Below are 13821 nucleotides of genomic sequence, written 5' to 3' on the forward strand. Positions count from 1 at the left end.
CAGGTCCCCCAGTATATCTGTGGACCTCCATATGTCTTCTTGGCTCCAGGACCCTTGCTCCTTTCCCTGCCTGACTAAATCCTGTCTGTTCACAGACTCCTTGGACTCAATCTTCACAGTCGCAGCCCTCCACCCTGACCCTGCACCTCCCATCCCCCCCTCAGTCTTTGTTGTTCTCTCTGCCATTCCACACTTCCTGCTCTGTCCTGCTCTGTGCTGCACTCACCAGAGCATCCACACAGTTGTCAGGCCCCTGGGCTGCTGGCACCCCACATGTCCCTCAGCAGCAGAATCCTGGCCTGCTTTTGCCACTCTTTCCCAACTTGCCTGTTTCCAGGCACCCCCAAGGCTCCCCCTCCCATCTAAGTTCCTCATCTGCTTCCCGCTGCTCCTGCCTTTAGCCTGTGGACTTGCAGTCCAGAACCTGTAGCACTTTGCCTCCAGCAAGCCTCAGTCAGATGCCACCCCCTGAAACCTTCAGAAACCTTCCCTGGCCCCCTGAGATAGCAGGCTTCACAACCTGACCCTTCCCAATTTCTCTCTGACACAGATGGGTGCATAGCACCTACCCTGGGGACCATCAGCTCTGGGAGTTTACCAGGCTTCCTGTCTACCTTGCTGGTGGGGTGCCTGAGTGCCACCAGCAAGCTGCTCAGGGAGGCACAACACAGTCCCTAGTAGGGGTCTCAGGCTGTCTTTCCTCAGATGAGAAAGAACAGAGGCTGAGTTGGATGTTCTGGTTCAGTCGCCTGTGTGCCCAGATGCTGCTGGGGTACTGCCGGGAGTTGGGACCAGGGGTGGGGGTGAGGGTGTCTGTGGTCTGAGCTTCCCGGCAGGGGGTCTACCTGCTAGGCAGGAAGGGCTTGGCTGAGCCTGGGATGGGGGCCAAATCTGCTTTGGTTCTTAGTGGTAGGAGAGAGAAAGCCTCCAGGAGATTTAGGTGTGGCTCTTTACAATGAACACCCCCACCCCCGCCATGATCCTTGATGTTGGAGACGGTCCTTGCTCATCCAAACTTTTATTTGATGGAGGATGTAAATGCAGACACCTTACTAAGGGTAAATCACGGATTAAATATCTTTTGTGGAAAGGAATACTCAGGAAGATACCTCATAGCATGGAGAACTCCAGGTTTTTATGCTATGTGACCAATTATCATGGTCTTCTCAGTGGGGTGTCCTGGTTACGTGTGGCAGATCAGGTAGTTTGTCTGAGACCTGGCTCCATGCCTGCTGTTCTCAATTCTGAGAGTCCCCGGGGTTTGAGCTGCTCAACCTTACCAGTCCTGCTGTCTGGTGGCACGGTCCACTTGCCCCAGAGGAGGTCAGCCAGGAGGCCCATCTTACTAGCTGACAAATCCCAGTCTCTGGATGTGCCTAGCACAGATTCCTGGTGCCTCCAGCTGGTAGGGACCAGCTTGGCACTATTCCATTGCTGCCTTCAGGGCTCAGGCCACACTGACAGCATTTCTGAGGATAAAATCTGAGGTTGTCCTTTGTAATCACACACATGTGCAACCGTCATGCTTACACATATACACGTGTGCACACATGGGTGTCCCCCCAGATGTGCACATATGCACACACACACACACACACACACACACACAAACACACACTGAACAGGTACCATCAGAAAGAACTGATGGTGTGAGAGCCCCCGTTTGTGATTTCAGGGGGATTGTGCTGTCCAGGGCCTACCCTGGTGCTGAGTCACTCCCTGACTGTGGGGACCTGTAACTTTTGCAGGAGGGAGGATGGTATTTGAGTGGTTGAGGACTTTGAGGAGAGCATGGAATGAGAGGCTTCTGGAAGCCAGACAGGCCGTATCTATGGAAGGCTCCTAGACCACTCTGGTGTCCCAGGGAGGCAGGGAGGCATGACGGGGAGATGGACAAGCGGGGCACCAGGCAGGGGATGTGGGAGGTGTTGCATGGAGCAGCAGAGCAGTGAGGACTCGCCTTGGCAATGGACAGGACAGAGACAGTAAGATGCTAAGAGGAGGTGGCAGGAGCATCCCAGGTTGACCTTGAAGTCCCAGGGTCTCATGGGATAGATGATCTTGAGCTCTGGAGTCTGAGGGCTGGGGGTGCAGGATACATAAAGTTGGACGTCTGTGCCACCCTGCTACAGGGGGGTCTGTTCCTACCCAGTACCCTCCACTTCACCCCCTGACTAGCAGTCAAGTGTCTGGAGGAGGAAAACTGTTCTGGCAACCAAGTGCAGACATGGACTTGGGAGCGTGCGTGCATGTGTGCATGTGTGCATGTGTGCATGCATGCGTGCATGCAGGGTGACCCGTTAGTATATCTGGGTGAGTGCACAGGGAGAGGCCACAGTGATAGACGGAGTGAGCAAGCCCTCATGTGTACTCAGTGTGTGAGACTGTAGGCTAGATGACTGAGAAGGCTCAAGTCACCCCGAGCACACAGATGTGAAGCCACATTGCCTCAGCACCTGAGTGACACACCCTCCTGTTCCCGTGTCTTCCCTGTATGTGTCTGTCTGGGTGTGTGTGAGAGAGAGAGAACAGGGCTGAGGGATGCATGAGTGTGGACTCCGAGGGCATGCCTAGAGGTGGAGATGGCTGTGTGCTGTGTGCAGCAATGTCGGGGCATGCACCTTGTCTCTCTGTGTGTGTCCTTGTGTGTGACAGGCTTCCTCTCTCTCCTAGGGCCTCTTGAGACACGATGCTGCTCCAGGAATCTGCAGGAGTGTGGCTGGCATTGGCTCTGGTCACAGCTCTGACTCTGAGCCCAAGCATGGGCGTCCCGTGGCAGGACTGCACAGGGGCCGAGTGTCCACCGCTGGAGAACTGCATTGAGGAGGCGTTGGAGCCAGGAGCCTGCTGTGCTACCTGTGTGCAGCAGGGCTGTGCCTGTGAGGGCTACCAGTACTACGACTGTGTACAGGGAGGTTTTGTGGATGGCCGTGTACCCTCCGGCCAGTCCTACTTTGTGGACTTTGGCAGCACCGAGTGCTCCTGCCCACCGGGTGGTGGTAAGATCAGCTGCCAGTTTATGCTGTGCCCTGAGCTACCACCCAACTGCATTGAGGCTGTGGTAGTAGCTGACAGCTGCCCGCAGTGCGGTCAGGTGGGCTGTGTCCACAGTGGCCGTAAGTACGCTGCTGGCCACACTGTCCACCTCTCATCCTGCCGGGCCTGCCACTGTCCCGACGCTGGTGGTGAGCTCATTTGCTACCAGCTTCCTGGTTGCCATGGTAACTTCTCAGATGCTGAGGAAGGTGACTCTGAGAGGCAATATGAAGACCCTTACAGCTATGACCAGGAGGTGGCTGAGGCAGAAGCTACTGTGGCCATTGTGAACGAGGTCCAGGCAGGTGCAGAAGGCCCCCCAGCTGCTCTGGGAGGTGGAAATCTGCCACCATCCTCCATCCGAGTAACCCCCTGGCCAGTTGCCCTCCCCAGACCCACGGCAGCTGCTGCCCTGGGTCCTCCAGCACCTGTGCAGGCCAAAGCCAGGAGAGTGACATTGGACATTGATGAGGAAGAGGAGGAAGAAGTGGAGGAGATACTAGCCACCGAACCGCCAGTAGCAGGTAGTCCCGGAAGGCTGGACAGCTTGCCCACAACATCCCCAGCCAGACCTGGTCTCCCTGTCCAGGAGAAGGAGGCTGAAGCCAAGGCAGGGCCTGAGGAAAACCTCATTCCTGAGGCCCAGGCCACTTCTCGAAGTGTCACACAGGAGGGTGCTGCACCTCTGCCTAAGTCAGGCCTGGCTGGTCTCAGTCCGTCTCTGGCCACTGACAGCTCTTCAGAGGATGCACTGAAGTCCAGCAGTCAGCCCACTCTATCTACACTGCCACCTGACCGAGCCCAGGTCTCACCCTCTCCAGAGACGCCTGAAGAAATACCCCAGCGTCCGCAGTTGCTACCTCGATCCCGAGCAGAAGAAGACACAGACCCCAACTCAGTACATTCTGTCCCCAGAGGTGATCCTGATGGTAAGACCCCTTCCCGTGTTCCTGCAGGGCCGTTGAACCTGGAAGGAACTGTCGCCGGCTATCCTATGGGCTCTTCACAGCTGCCATCTCTCAGGCTGGAGACAAAGTGTTACGAGTTGATAGAGGTTCCCACGGCTGCTCTCTTGCAGGCCTAAAACAGAGTGGCGTGGGCCAGGGGAGGTCTCAGCAGCTGCCCTCTCATAGGTCTGAGACAGAGGCACAGAGAGGTCCTTGTTCTAGGAGGTCCAGGGCCCCTGGTGGGCTCTGGCTGAAGGCACAGAAGGTTTTCTTCATGAGAATATAGCCCAATCCTGTCTATTGCAGTCCAAGGGTGTCTTAGCAGTAATCACGGGGCTCTGCAGATCACAATGACCAACTGCCCATGAAAGCCCAGAGGCCCAGCTGTGGGGTGGCAGCAGAGACTTGTTCTGCTGTAGTTCTAACTCTGCTGCTCCTTCTAGCAGGAGTCTGGTTAAAACCTCACTCCTCTCTCCTCAATGCTACTTCAGTGGCTCGCACCTTATACAAAGTGGAAGCTAAGGTCCCTGTGGCGACCACATGTCCTTCTCATCCACTCAGTGGCTTCCTCACTTCCTCTCCTGGACCCTCATGCTCCCACAGTCAGCCCAGGCCACTGGGTTCTTGGCCAGGCAGCCTCTGTCCCAGGGGCCTTTGCACTTGCCACAGCTTTTGCCTGAGATGCTCTTGGAGGTGTCCGATGACTTGGTGCTTTGCTCTGTGCCAGGTCACCCCTGCGACCTTCCTTCCTTCTTGCAGCTTTGATCTCTGTCACAGCTTACATCATAGACGGAATTACTTGGGTCCTTGGTTATTGTTTTCTGATATTTAGCATTACACACACCAGATTTCGTGCTGACCCCAAGGGCTCCAGCACCTCTCGCACACAGTTGGTGCTCTATAAATGTTGGATGATGCATGACAGAACTGGTGGGAGACCCCGTCTACCCCCTCTCTTCCTCATTCTTCTTCACACCAGTTGGCTCCTGTGGTCCATACCAGTACCTCTGCTTCTAGCCTGCTTTCCTTCCGGTGACTCCCTGCCCACTGCTGGAGAGGCGTGGCTGTAGGAGAGGCCTGCGACTGGGACTGGGGTTCCAGTTGTTCCTCACTTAGCCCTGAAGCAGGGAGGGTCTAATGGAGTGCATGCGTGTGTGCGTGTGTGTGTGTGTGTGTGTGTGTGTGTGCGCGCGCGCGCTAGTGCTCCTGGCCTACAGCCTCTGGGTTTCCAGAATAGCCTTGGCTCTGTGGGACCTGGGACCAGCCTTGTTCACCTGGGGAATCTTTGTGACTGCTTTTCTCTGCTGTGCTCAGGCTATGGTGTTGATGAAGGCTGGTGGAAGCTAGGCCTGGAATATCTTCATCAATTTCAGGGCCATCCTAGTGGGGACCCAGCTTATGCAAAGGCCAGGAAAGCTATAGTGAACAGGGCCAGGCTGGCATTGCAGCCACAACTGGAGAGGGTTCTCAGCTACTGTCCTCTCACTTAGCCTTTGGTTGAGCTCACCATGGCTAGCACTTCATGTGCTGCTGACTCCATACCATGGCCAAATGTCTTGGCCCTTTATACCTCAGTTTCTCCATCTGCAGACATTGTAGGCATCCTGCTTTGAGGCTGCAGTGAGCTCGTTTGCGGCCGTGGTTGGCATGAGCTGAGCGCTCACCGAGGATAATGAGATATGGTACTGATTTTATTTCCATCTGTTCTTCAGCCACAGCTCTCGCTGTAATCAGGCATTTGTGGGGCCCTGACTATGCCAGGGGCTGAGCTAGAGAACAAGGCAGACTCAGCCATTCCTTCAGGGGCCTAGAAGAGAGGAGTGCATTAAACAGATAAAGGTGCAGCCTGCAGGGCATGCAGCTGGTGAGGGTGGGTGACAGCAGGCCTTATGGGGGTGGGGCTCTTGATGGCCTTCCAAGTGTTTGAGGAAAGTGGAGTCTGGAACTAGGGTCTTCAGGCTGCTCTCAGACAGGAGTTTGGGGGACATGGGTGGGGGAGGGGCTGGAGAGAAAGCTTTGCCCTATAAGACCCTCTGGGCTTACTGAGAGGCAGGCCAGAAATGACCCCAGCCCAGTTGCCATGGCAGCCCTGGGGCCTGGAGAAGGTGGCTTCCATCCATCATCCAGGCCCAAAGGGTGGGGACCCTGCAGTCCTGGGAGTCAGAATTGTACCAGGGATCCCCATTGCCTCAGCTGGGCTGTCCCTGCCTCTGAGCATGTCCAGATGTGGCCTAAATGGAAGCCACATGCTTGCCTCTCTGGGCCGGGGAGAAGGGCTCTGACGTCTGTTTCTGCTGTCATTCAAGAGACTTTGGGAGGGTGCTGTCTCTGCTGTGCTGGTATAGCAGAGGAAGACACAGAAACAGGAGGTGGCCCTGACCTTGAAGAGAAAGCCAAGCAGAAAGGAGTCCCTTCCTTGGGTGTCTCTCTCTGCAGGGCAGATGTCTGTCTATACAGGGGTGCTCAAGTTCAGATGCCAGCTTCTCTCTGTCATAGGCACCATCTTCTGAGCACTCAGTGATTATTAAACCCTTTCATCCCCACCAAAGTCCAGAGGGTTCCAGAGAGCTCTGCCTTCTGGCTCATGGGCACGGGGTCTAGGAAATGGCAGAATCGGGGTCATCTTGAAGTCTGCATTGCTCTGTCCTGTGACCCAGCTTCTGAGATGCTGGAAAAAAAAGTGCTGAGCAAAATCCACATCTCTGCCCTGGGAGAGCTCTAGGAGTCCTGGTTGCTGTCCCAGGATCAGTAGTCATGGGTGTGAAGGCTTCAGTGAGGGGGGCCTGGGGATGAGGTGGCAGTCTGGGGCTTCTCCAGCTTCTGTAGCCTCTCCTGTTCTCAGCAAGGCCCTGACTGGAGCTTACCAGCTCCAGGGAATGTGCTGAGCTTCCTGTCCGAGCCTTGGAGACAGAGAGGATCTCAATTTTGGATACAAGACATTGAGAAAAGGACTGGAACTGTATGGACCATATAGTTTGGTCCTTATGCCTAAACAACAACGTGATGTTCACACTGCATAGTTATGTTACTGTGGTCTTATATGTTACTGTAGTCTAGAGATGATTTAGAGCATACAATGGCTGTGTAGAGTCCAGGTGGGCCCATGAATGGGACTGGAGCACCTGATATTTGTGGGCCTTGCTGGGGTTTCTTGGATCCAGTGCCCTGAGGATCCTGAGGGATGATTGGGCAGCATCCTGGTGCCCCACCTCTGTTTTGCTGACCTGACATCCTTGCCTTCATTGGTCTACCTGTCAGCGTTTCTACCAAACATCCTTGTGATCACCATGGATTGCAGATACTGGAAATGAGAAGACATTCAGGATGTCAGCAGATCTACTTCTGCTTGGCCTTGTTGACTGATAGGCAAGAATGGCCATGCTGGGCCCACACACCATAGGTCAGCTCCTGGGCAGGCAAGGAGAGGCTGTCCTTCCCACTGGACAGACTGGTGGCTGCTGACCCTCTGTCTCAGCTTTGGTGTTGCTGGCAGTGGTTGTAATTGGACTCGGGCCTGTTACTCTGAGACCCTGTTTGAAGCATGAGGAGACATCTCAGGAAGACAGCATGAGGATATTCCGTCTATAGACTGGGAACTGTCATCCCAGGTCAGAGGGCTTTTCTAGGGGTCATAGCAGAGATGGTGGCAGGTAGACCCTGCCTCCCTGTGGCTCTAGATCCCATGGAGGACTCACAGGTAGCTCATCTGGGTTTCCTAGACTCTATCCTCCCTGTAGGCACTGGTTCTATTTTACAGTTGTCCCTACAGTGAGAGTCTGAAGCCAGGGCTGGGCCTTTGTTGGGTTTCTTTAATTTGTTTGCTTTGCTTTGAGACAGACTTTTACTCTGTAACCCAGTCTGGTTCTAAACTTTGCCATTCTCCTGTCTCAGTTTCCCAAGTTCTGGGATTATAGGTATTATCCAAATGCTCTCTGTGGTAAGATCAAAAACACCTTGGAGAGGGAAGGAGGGTTTATTTTGCTTATACTTCCAGATCACAGTGCCTTACTGTGGGAAGTCAGGGCAGGAACATATGCAGAAACCACAAAGGAACACTGTCTGTGGTCAAACTCGGACACATGCTCAGGTAGCTTTCTTATGTAGACCAGACCCACCTTCCTAGGGATGGTGCTGCCCACAGAGGGCTGATGTGGCCTCAGGTCAGTCTGATCAGCTGAAATTCTCTCTTCCCAGGTGACTCTAGGTTTTTGTCAGGTTGACAGTGCAAACTACCCAGTACAGGTGCACCCCACCATGTCTGAGGGATCAAGACATGGGGATCAAAGTTTCTCTAAAGTTTCTGTCATTTCCATAACTGGGATGTCCCCATGGTGTCTCCTAGGGCTGTCTCTCCACCAGGACCAGGTTTCATTAAATTTTGTTTCTTCAAAAGCAGATTCATTGAGATCTTATTCACAACCATGAAGTCCCCATTATTTGAAGGCATAGTTCAGTGACTTTTAATACTTTCCCAGTTATGTAAGAATCATTTAAATCTAATTCCAGGATATTCCCATCGTGGTAGAGACACCATGTCCTGCCCCAGCATTCACAGCCTCTGGCTGCTACTCACCTCCCTTCTTCCCCATTGGAAGTGTGGATTCCAAACGGTCTAGAAAACTCAGAAACCTCTCTACCAGGGTTTCCAGGCCACGAGCCAGCCCCAGGGCTGTGGGGTTGCCTCTCTGCCACTCTCCCAAGCCTTAGCACTGCTGGTTCTCTGGTATTCTTCACAAATGTCCTCTCTGCTTGCCCCACCTAGTCTTGTCTCCTCTCTACATGGTCTTGTTTCTGCTCTGCCTGGTCTTGTTTTTGATCCCCGTGGTCTCGTCTCTGCTCTATTGTCTTGTCCCTGCTCCCTGTTGCCTTGTCTTTGACCCACATTGACTGGTTGTGCTGCACGGTTTCTCATGCTTGATTGGTTTGCTCCAGCCTATCCTAACCCACAGCTGAGAAGTTCAAGGTGGCCCTTGTGTGCAGACACAGAGCACCGCTGCTTTTGTTGCTGTCCATAGCCAGCCCTGTCAGGAGGCTGGCCAGGTCCAGGGACCCGATGAGAGGTGCTTCACAGTCCTTGACAGACCTTGAGGGATGAGCAACGGTGGGAGATTGGGTGAAGAGTCTCCCTAGACCTAAGTGTCAGCCCTCAGCCCTGTGGGAGGGGCTTCAGGGGCCCCCATCATATTTTCTCCCCACAACAAAAGTGTTTTCCTCATGATCCCCACAAGGGCAGAGTATGCACTGAGCTCTTACCCTCTAGTCCTGCTAGAGTCTCCCCAGCTTGGGTAACTCTGCTCTCTCTCACTGATTTTTTCTTCAGGAAAATCACTAGGCTGCCCTGTAAGAAGGGTTTACAGTGGCCTTACTGCCTCCTTCATCTGCCTCTGGAAGGCAGCATTGATTAAGACCCATTACCCCCATGACTACTTAATGCTTCCCAGCTTGGTGCTGCATTACACTGAGAAAGAGCTCAGTTTGACTCTCAGAGAGTGGATTGCAGCTCTTGCTTCTCCTGGCTGTGTGACCTCAGGCAAGGGACTCACCCTCTCTGAGCCTCAGTTCTGTATCTGGAAGATGTAGGAAGTCCTATTAGGGCTACCGATACAACGGCCAGCTCAGAGTGGCTGCCAAGAGCTGTGTGGTGTGTTCCCTGCAGCAGGGTTGCTATGCTCTTGGAGTACAAGAAAGATGGGTTTGTGCTTTTGTTTGAACACATCTGTGTCCGTTGCTGCTGGTCAGAAGCCTGTTCCTCTGGCTACAGAGCTAAGGGCCAGGCCTGCTGGGGTTGTGCTGGGGTGTTTAGCTAAACACTTCCTGCCCTACCCGTGTGTTTGTCATTCCAGCTGTTTCCAGATGTGCAGCTGAGTGCTCCTCCCTGCCTGATCCTTCTTATTCTGTGCTTCCCTTTCAGCTGAGTGCTCTCCCTGCCTGTCCCTCACTGTACTCCCCTGGCATCATGTTGGCAACTGTGTGCAGATGCCCAACCTCCAGTCCTTTCTACCTACAGTGGCTGCGAGGTGACATTCCATTAGCAAGGGCAGGAGGGAAGATTCTGTGTCAGCTACTGGAACTATAATATAGTGGCTATACATAAAACTATTCATTTTAGGGGGCATTCTCGGGGGTTGGCTCTCTTTATACCCATTTTATAAATGGGTGAATGAGACCTAGAGAGGTTAAGGGAACTGTCCAAGGTCCCAAGGCTAATGAAATAGAGAAATGTGCTGACTACCCACTTGGCCTTTTTGCCCTGGCACTTCCTTGCCCTGTTTGCCACCTTTCTGAGTGCCCAGATATACTGTGCAAGCAAATGTGCCCCTATTGTCCAGATGGAGGCTCTGGAACTGTTAAAGGGCACTGGCAGCACTGGGAAGAGCAGGGCTGGTACATCACTGGCAGACTGTGGCAGACCTGGGTGACTTTACAGATGCAGTCGAGGATCCAGAAATCCAGATTCTAGGGGGTGCATGTGGTAAAGTGCGGGAAGCTGAGCACAGAGTCTGACTGTCCACTCATGCTTAGAGAGTCACTGAGTTGGAGATGGGTCTCCAGTTTGCTTTCAGCCCCTATCCCTCGTCTTCTCCATTCATTCACTGACATGGTGTTGGGTACCTTAGGGTCACTGGGAGCAGAGGTGAGGGCTTACCCTGCTGGGATGGGATCAACTGTGGCTCAGTGCTAGGGGTCTGCAGACCTTAGCAAGGCTCCTGACTGGGAGGTTCCTGACCGGGAGGCAGTAGAGATGCTGTGCTAGTGGGAGTCAGATCTCATTGTACGGAAACTTCCAGGTCTGTTGCTTCTTGGGCTGGAAAAGCTAAGCATGATTGCTCTGGGTTTTCTTCAGAAGCCTGGGATCTGGGATTTCATCTGGAAGCTCCCAACATGTAAATATTGGCAGTTCATTCAAACAGTTTAAAGCACCAAGAAAGCATGCAGTGGGCCCAGTCTTGCTGCTGTGCGTGTTGTGAGGTGGAACCAGGAGTCCTGACCCTAGCCAGTGCTTCCTTCCCTGGGATGACCCTTTCCAGCTAAGCAAAAACAACAACAACAACAAAAAAAAGCCCTTGGGAAGCAGTTTCATGAAGGGCCTGATTGGGTCTGAGGGAACAAATAGAATCCTGTAGTTTAGGGATTGGTGGCAGTTCACTAGAGCATCAGCTCTGACTTAAGGAGCAGACGCAGTCAGACCAGCACATCACCGACATTCCAGGTTTTGTGTCACCAACATTCCAGGTTTCGCCCCTCCAGGCCACCTCCCTGCTGAGCAATGAACAGAAATGAACAGGGTTGAAGGCTGGTTTGGAAGAAAGAGGAGAAGGCAGCAGGCTTTGGGGAGGATAGTCATGTAGGCACATTTGGCAAGGGATAAGGGGCCCTCTTGTGCCACTTCCCAGGTATGGGCATAGCAGCACACTTCCTGATCTATACTGGCTATGAGCTGGCTGCTCATGGTGTGAGGTGTGGACACCTGGAGAGAGGCCACGTGACCAGTGGGAGTTTGAAGTTGGGGCACCCGACGGTTTAGATCTGTTGCTGAACCTCACATGGAGAGATTTGGTCCCAGCTCAGTGCTATGAGAGGTGGAACCTTTAAGAAGTGGAGCCTAGTGGGATGTCTTGACCGTGGGATGCAGGTTTTTTCCTCATTTAACCCATGGTGGGCAGCTAGCACTGTTTGTGGAGCTGTTACCATCCAGTGGAGACCCATTTGATACTCATGGAGACACATGAGTGCACATACACTTACATTTGTGTTAACAGTTCCTGGGGGTGGGGCATGAACAAATGTTCATGCCAAGTTAAGACTACAACAGACTGAATGATTCCACCCAAGTCTACCTTGGGTTTAGTTGGGGTTACAAGAACATCAACAGCTTAACAGGGTGTGTGTCCCAGCAGCAAGTGTTAAACTGCTGGCACATCCTTGGGGAATGGGCAAGGCTCAGGCCTCACTTCCACAAAGGAATGTTAGGAGGCCCACCCCTCAGAATGCATTGTGTGCACAGTCACTGCAGCTTTGATGTCAAGGTAGCAATAGTGTTGTCATACATAGAGATAGCATCACCAATGCACATGCACGTACACACACACACACACACACACACACACACACACAGAGGGGGGGGAGACAGAGACAGAGAGAGACAGAGAGACAGATACAGAGAGAGACACACAGAGAGAGAGACAGAGAGACAGATACAGAGAGAGACACACAGAGAGAGAGACAGAGAGACAGATACAGACACACACACACAGAGAGAGAGAGAGAGAGAGAGAGAGAGAGAGAGAGAGAGAGAGCATCCTGATAAGTTTATGTCCTCTTGACACAAGCTAGAGTCATTAGAGAGGAGAGAGTCTCAGTTGGGGGAAATGATGCCATACAATCCAGCTGTAGGGTATTTTCCTTGTCAGTTATTATTGGGGGCGGGCCCTGCCCATTGTGGGTGGTGCCATTCCTGGGCTGGTGGTCCTGGGTTCTACAAGAAAGCAGGCTGAGCAGGCTGTGGAAAGTGAACAGTGCTCTTCCATGGCCTCTGCATCAGCTCCTGCTTCCAGGATCTTGCCATGAACAGTGTTGTGGAATTATAAGCTAAATAAATCCTTTCCTCCCCAACTTGCTTTTGGTCTCAGTGCTTCAATGAAGCAATAGAAGCCCTGACTAAGTCACACACTTAACAGAGAGTCAACAATCGGTCTCTTCATGGAATTGACTCCAGGAACAACCCCCCACCCCCATATCCCCCGCCTTGGATACCAAAGTTGGAGGATGCTCATATCTTTTAAAACCCGTGCACAGAACCTTTGTGAATCCTACTTCAAACACCTGCAGATCGCTGAGACAGGGAGAACACGATGTGTTAATACATAGTACACAGAGTGCTGCTGTACTGCACTGTCTGAGGGAACAGGCTCAAGGATGTCTGTGTACCTTTGCTCAATACAGACACAAGAAGTCTTCTAGAAATATTTTCCTATATTGAGTTCGATGAGTCGACAGCTGCAGAGTCAGTGGATAGGGAAGGCCGGCCTATGACACATGCAAGCTGGAAACATCTCCAGTCTTGGCCCTGTATCTTAAAACTCTAACAAGCAGATACTCTCTCTAACCCAGTTAGTTCCCGAATGCTGTATAATGCTCTGCGTTCTCCAGTTGTTCCCCAGGTGGGCTGTGGCTTGCTTTGTGAAGCTGATATCTAATCAAGGGTGATTAGCCTGCGTTTGGTTTACCTTGGTGGTTACATCCCTTGGGTTTGTTTTTCTGACACTCCCCTGACACTACTCTTGAGTGTCTTTTGAGGTAGTGTAATAGAAGGAAGGGCCTTTGCCAAGTGTCCTATAGGAACTTAATTTGCAGATGGCAGTGCTTTGGGTCTCGGTGGACAGCTCAGGGAGTTAATGCCTGAGTTCCACCCCGCAGATAGAACAGTGTCCCCAGGTGCTACCTCCCGCTTGTCAGCTCTTACTCGCCTGGTCCCATTAAAGCCATTGTTCTGGCTTGCCAATGCCCTTGCCTATTCTTGAATTTATTTTGTAGATGGAAATGATTTGCGCTCGACTCTTTTGGAGGAAGGAAACACTTTGGGTGCTATCCACATTCCTGTATGGAGCAGTTAGTTACACACACACACACACACACACACACACACACACACACACACTTCAATGGCAGTGGTAATGTCTCAGTAGTATTCTGCTGTGGGGGTGAATCATAGCTTGTTGATCTGCTCTGATGCTGATGGACAGTCGGGGGCTGTGCTGCTGGCAGCATGCCTCTGTGTCTTTGGAAAGCGGGAGGAGTCCCTAAGTGTCAATTGCATACTTAGGCGGGGATCTGCTGA

At 52.7% G+C, this 13821-nt stretch overlaps 1 protein-coding gene across 2 annotated transcripts in view; it reads left to right on the plus strand.

Moving 5' to 3' along the window:
* Fbln2 (fibulin 2) overlaps positions 1 to 13821 on the plus strand; it is a 59188-nt gene that overhangs the window by 17209 nt on the left and 28158 nt on the right. For both annotated transcript variants that reach the window (NM_001100490.1, XM_087656210.1), the window contains 1 exon segment: positions 2674 to 3965. In NM_001100490.1, coding sequence (NP_001093960.1) covers positions 2690 to 3965 — 1276 coding nt within the window. In that variant the 5' untranslated portion in view covers positions 2674 to 2689.

Source organism: Rattus norvegicus, chromosome 4 (genome assembly GCF_021556685.1).
Source record: "Rattus norvegicus strain SHRSP/BbbUtx chromosome 4, alternate assembly SHRSP_T2T, whole genome shotgun sequence".
NCBI lineage: Eukaryota > Metazoa > Chordata > Mammalia > Rodentia > Muridae > Rattus > Rattus norvegicus.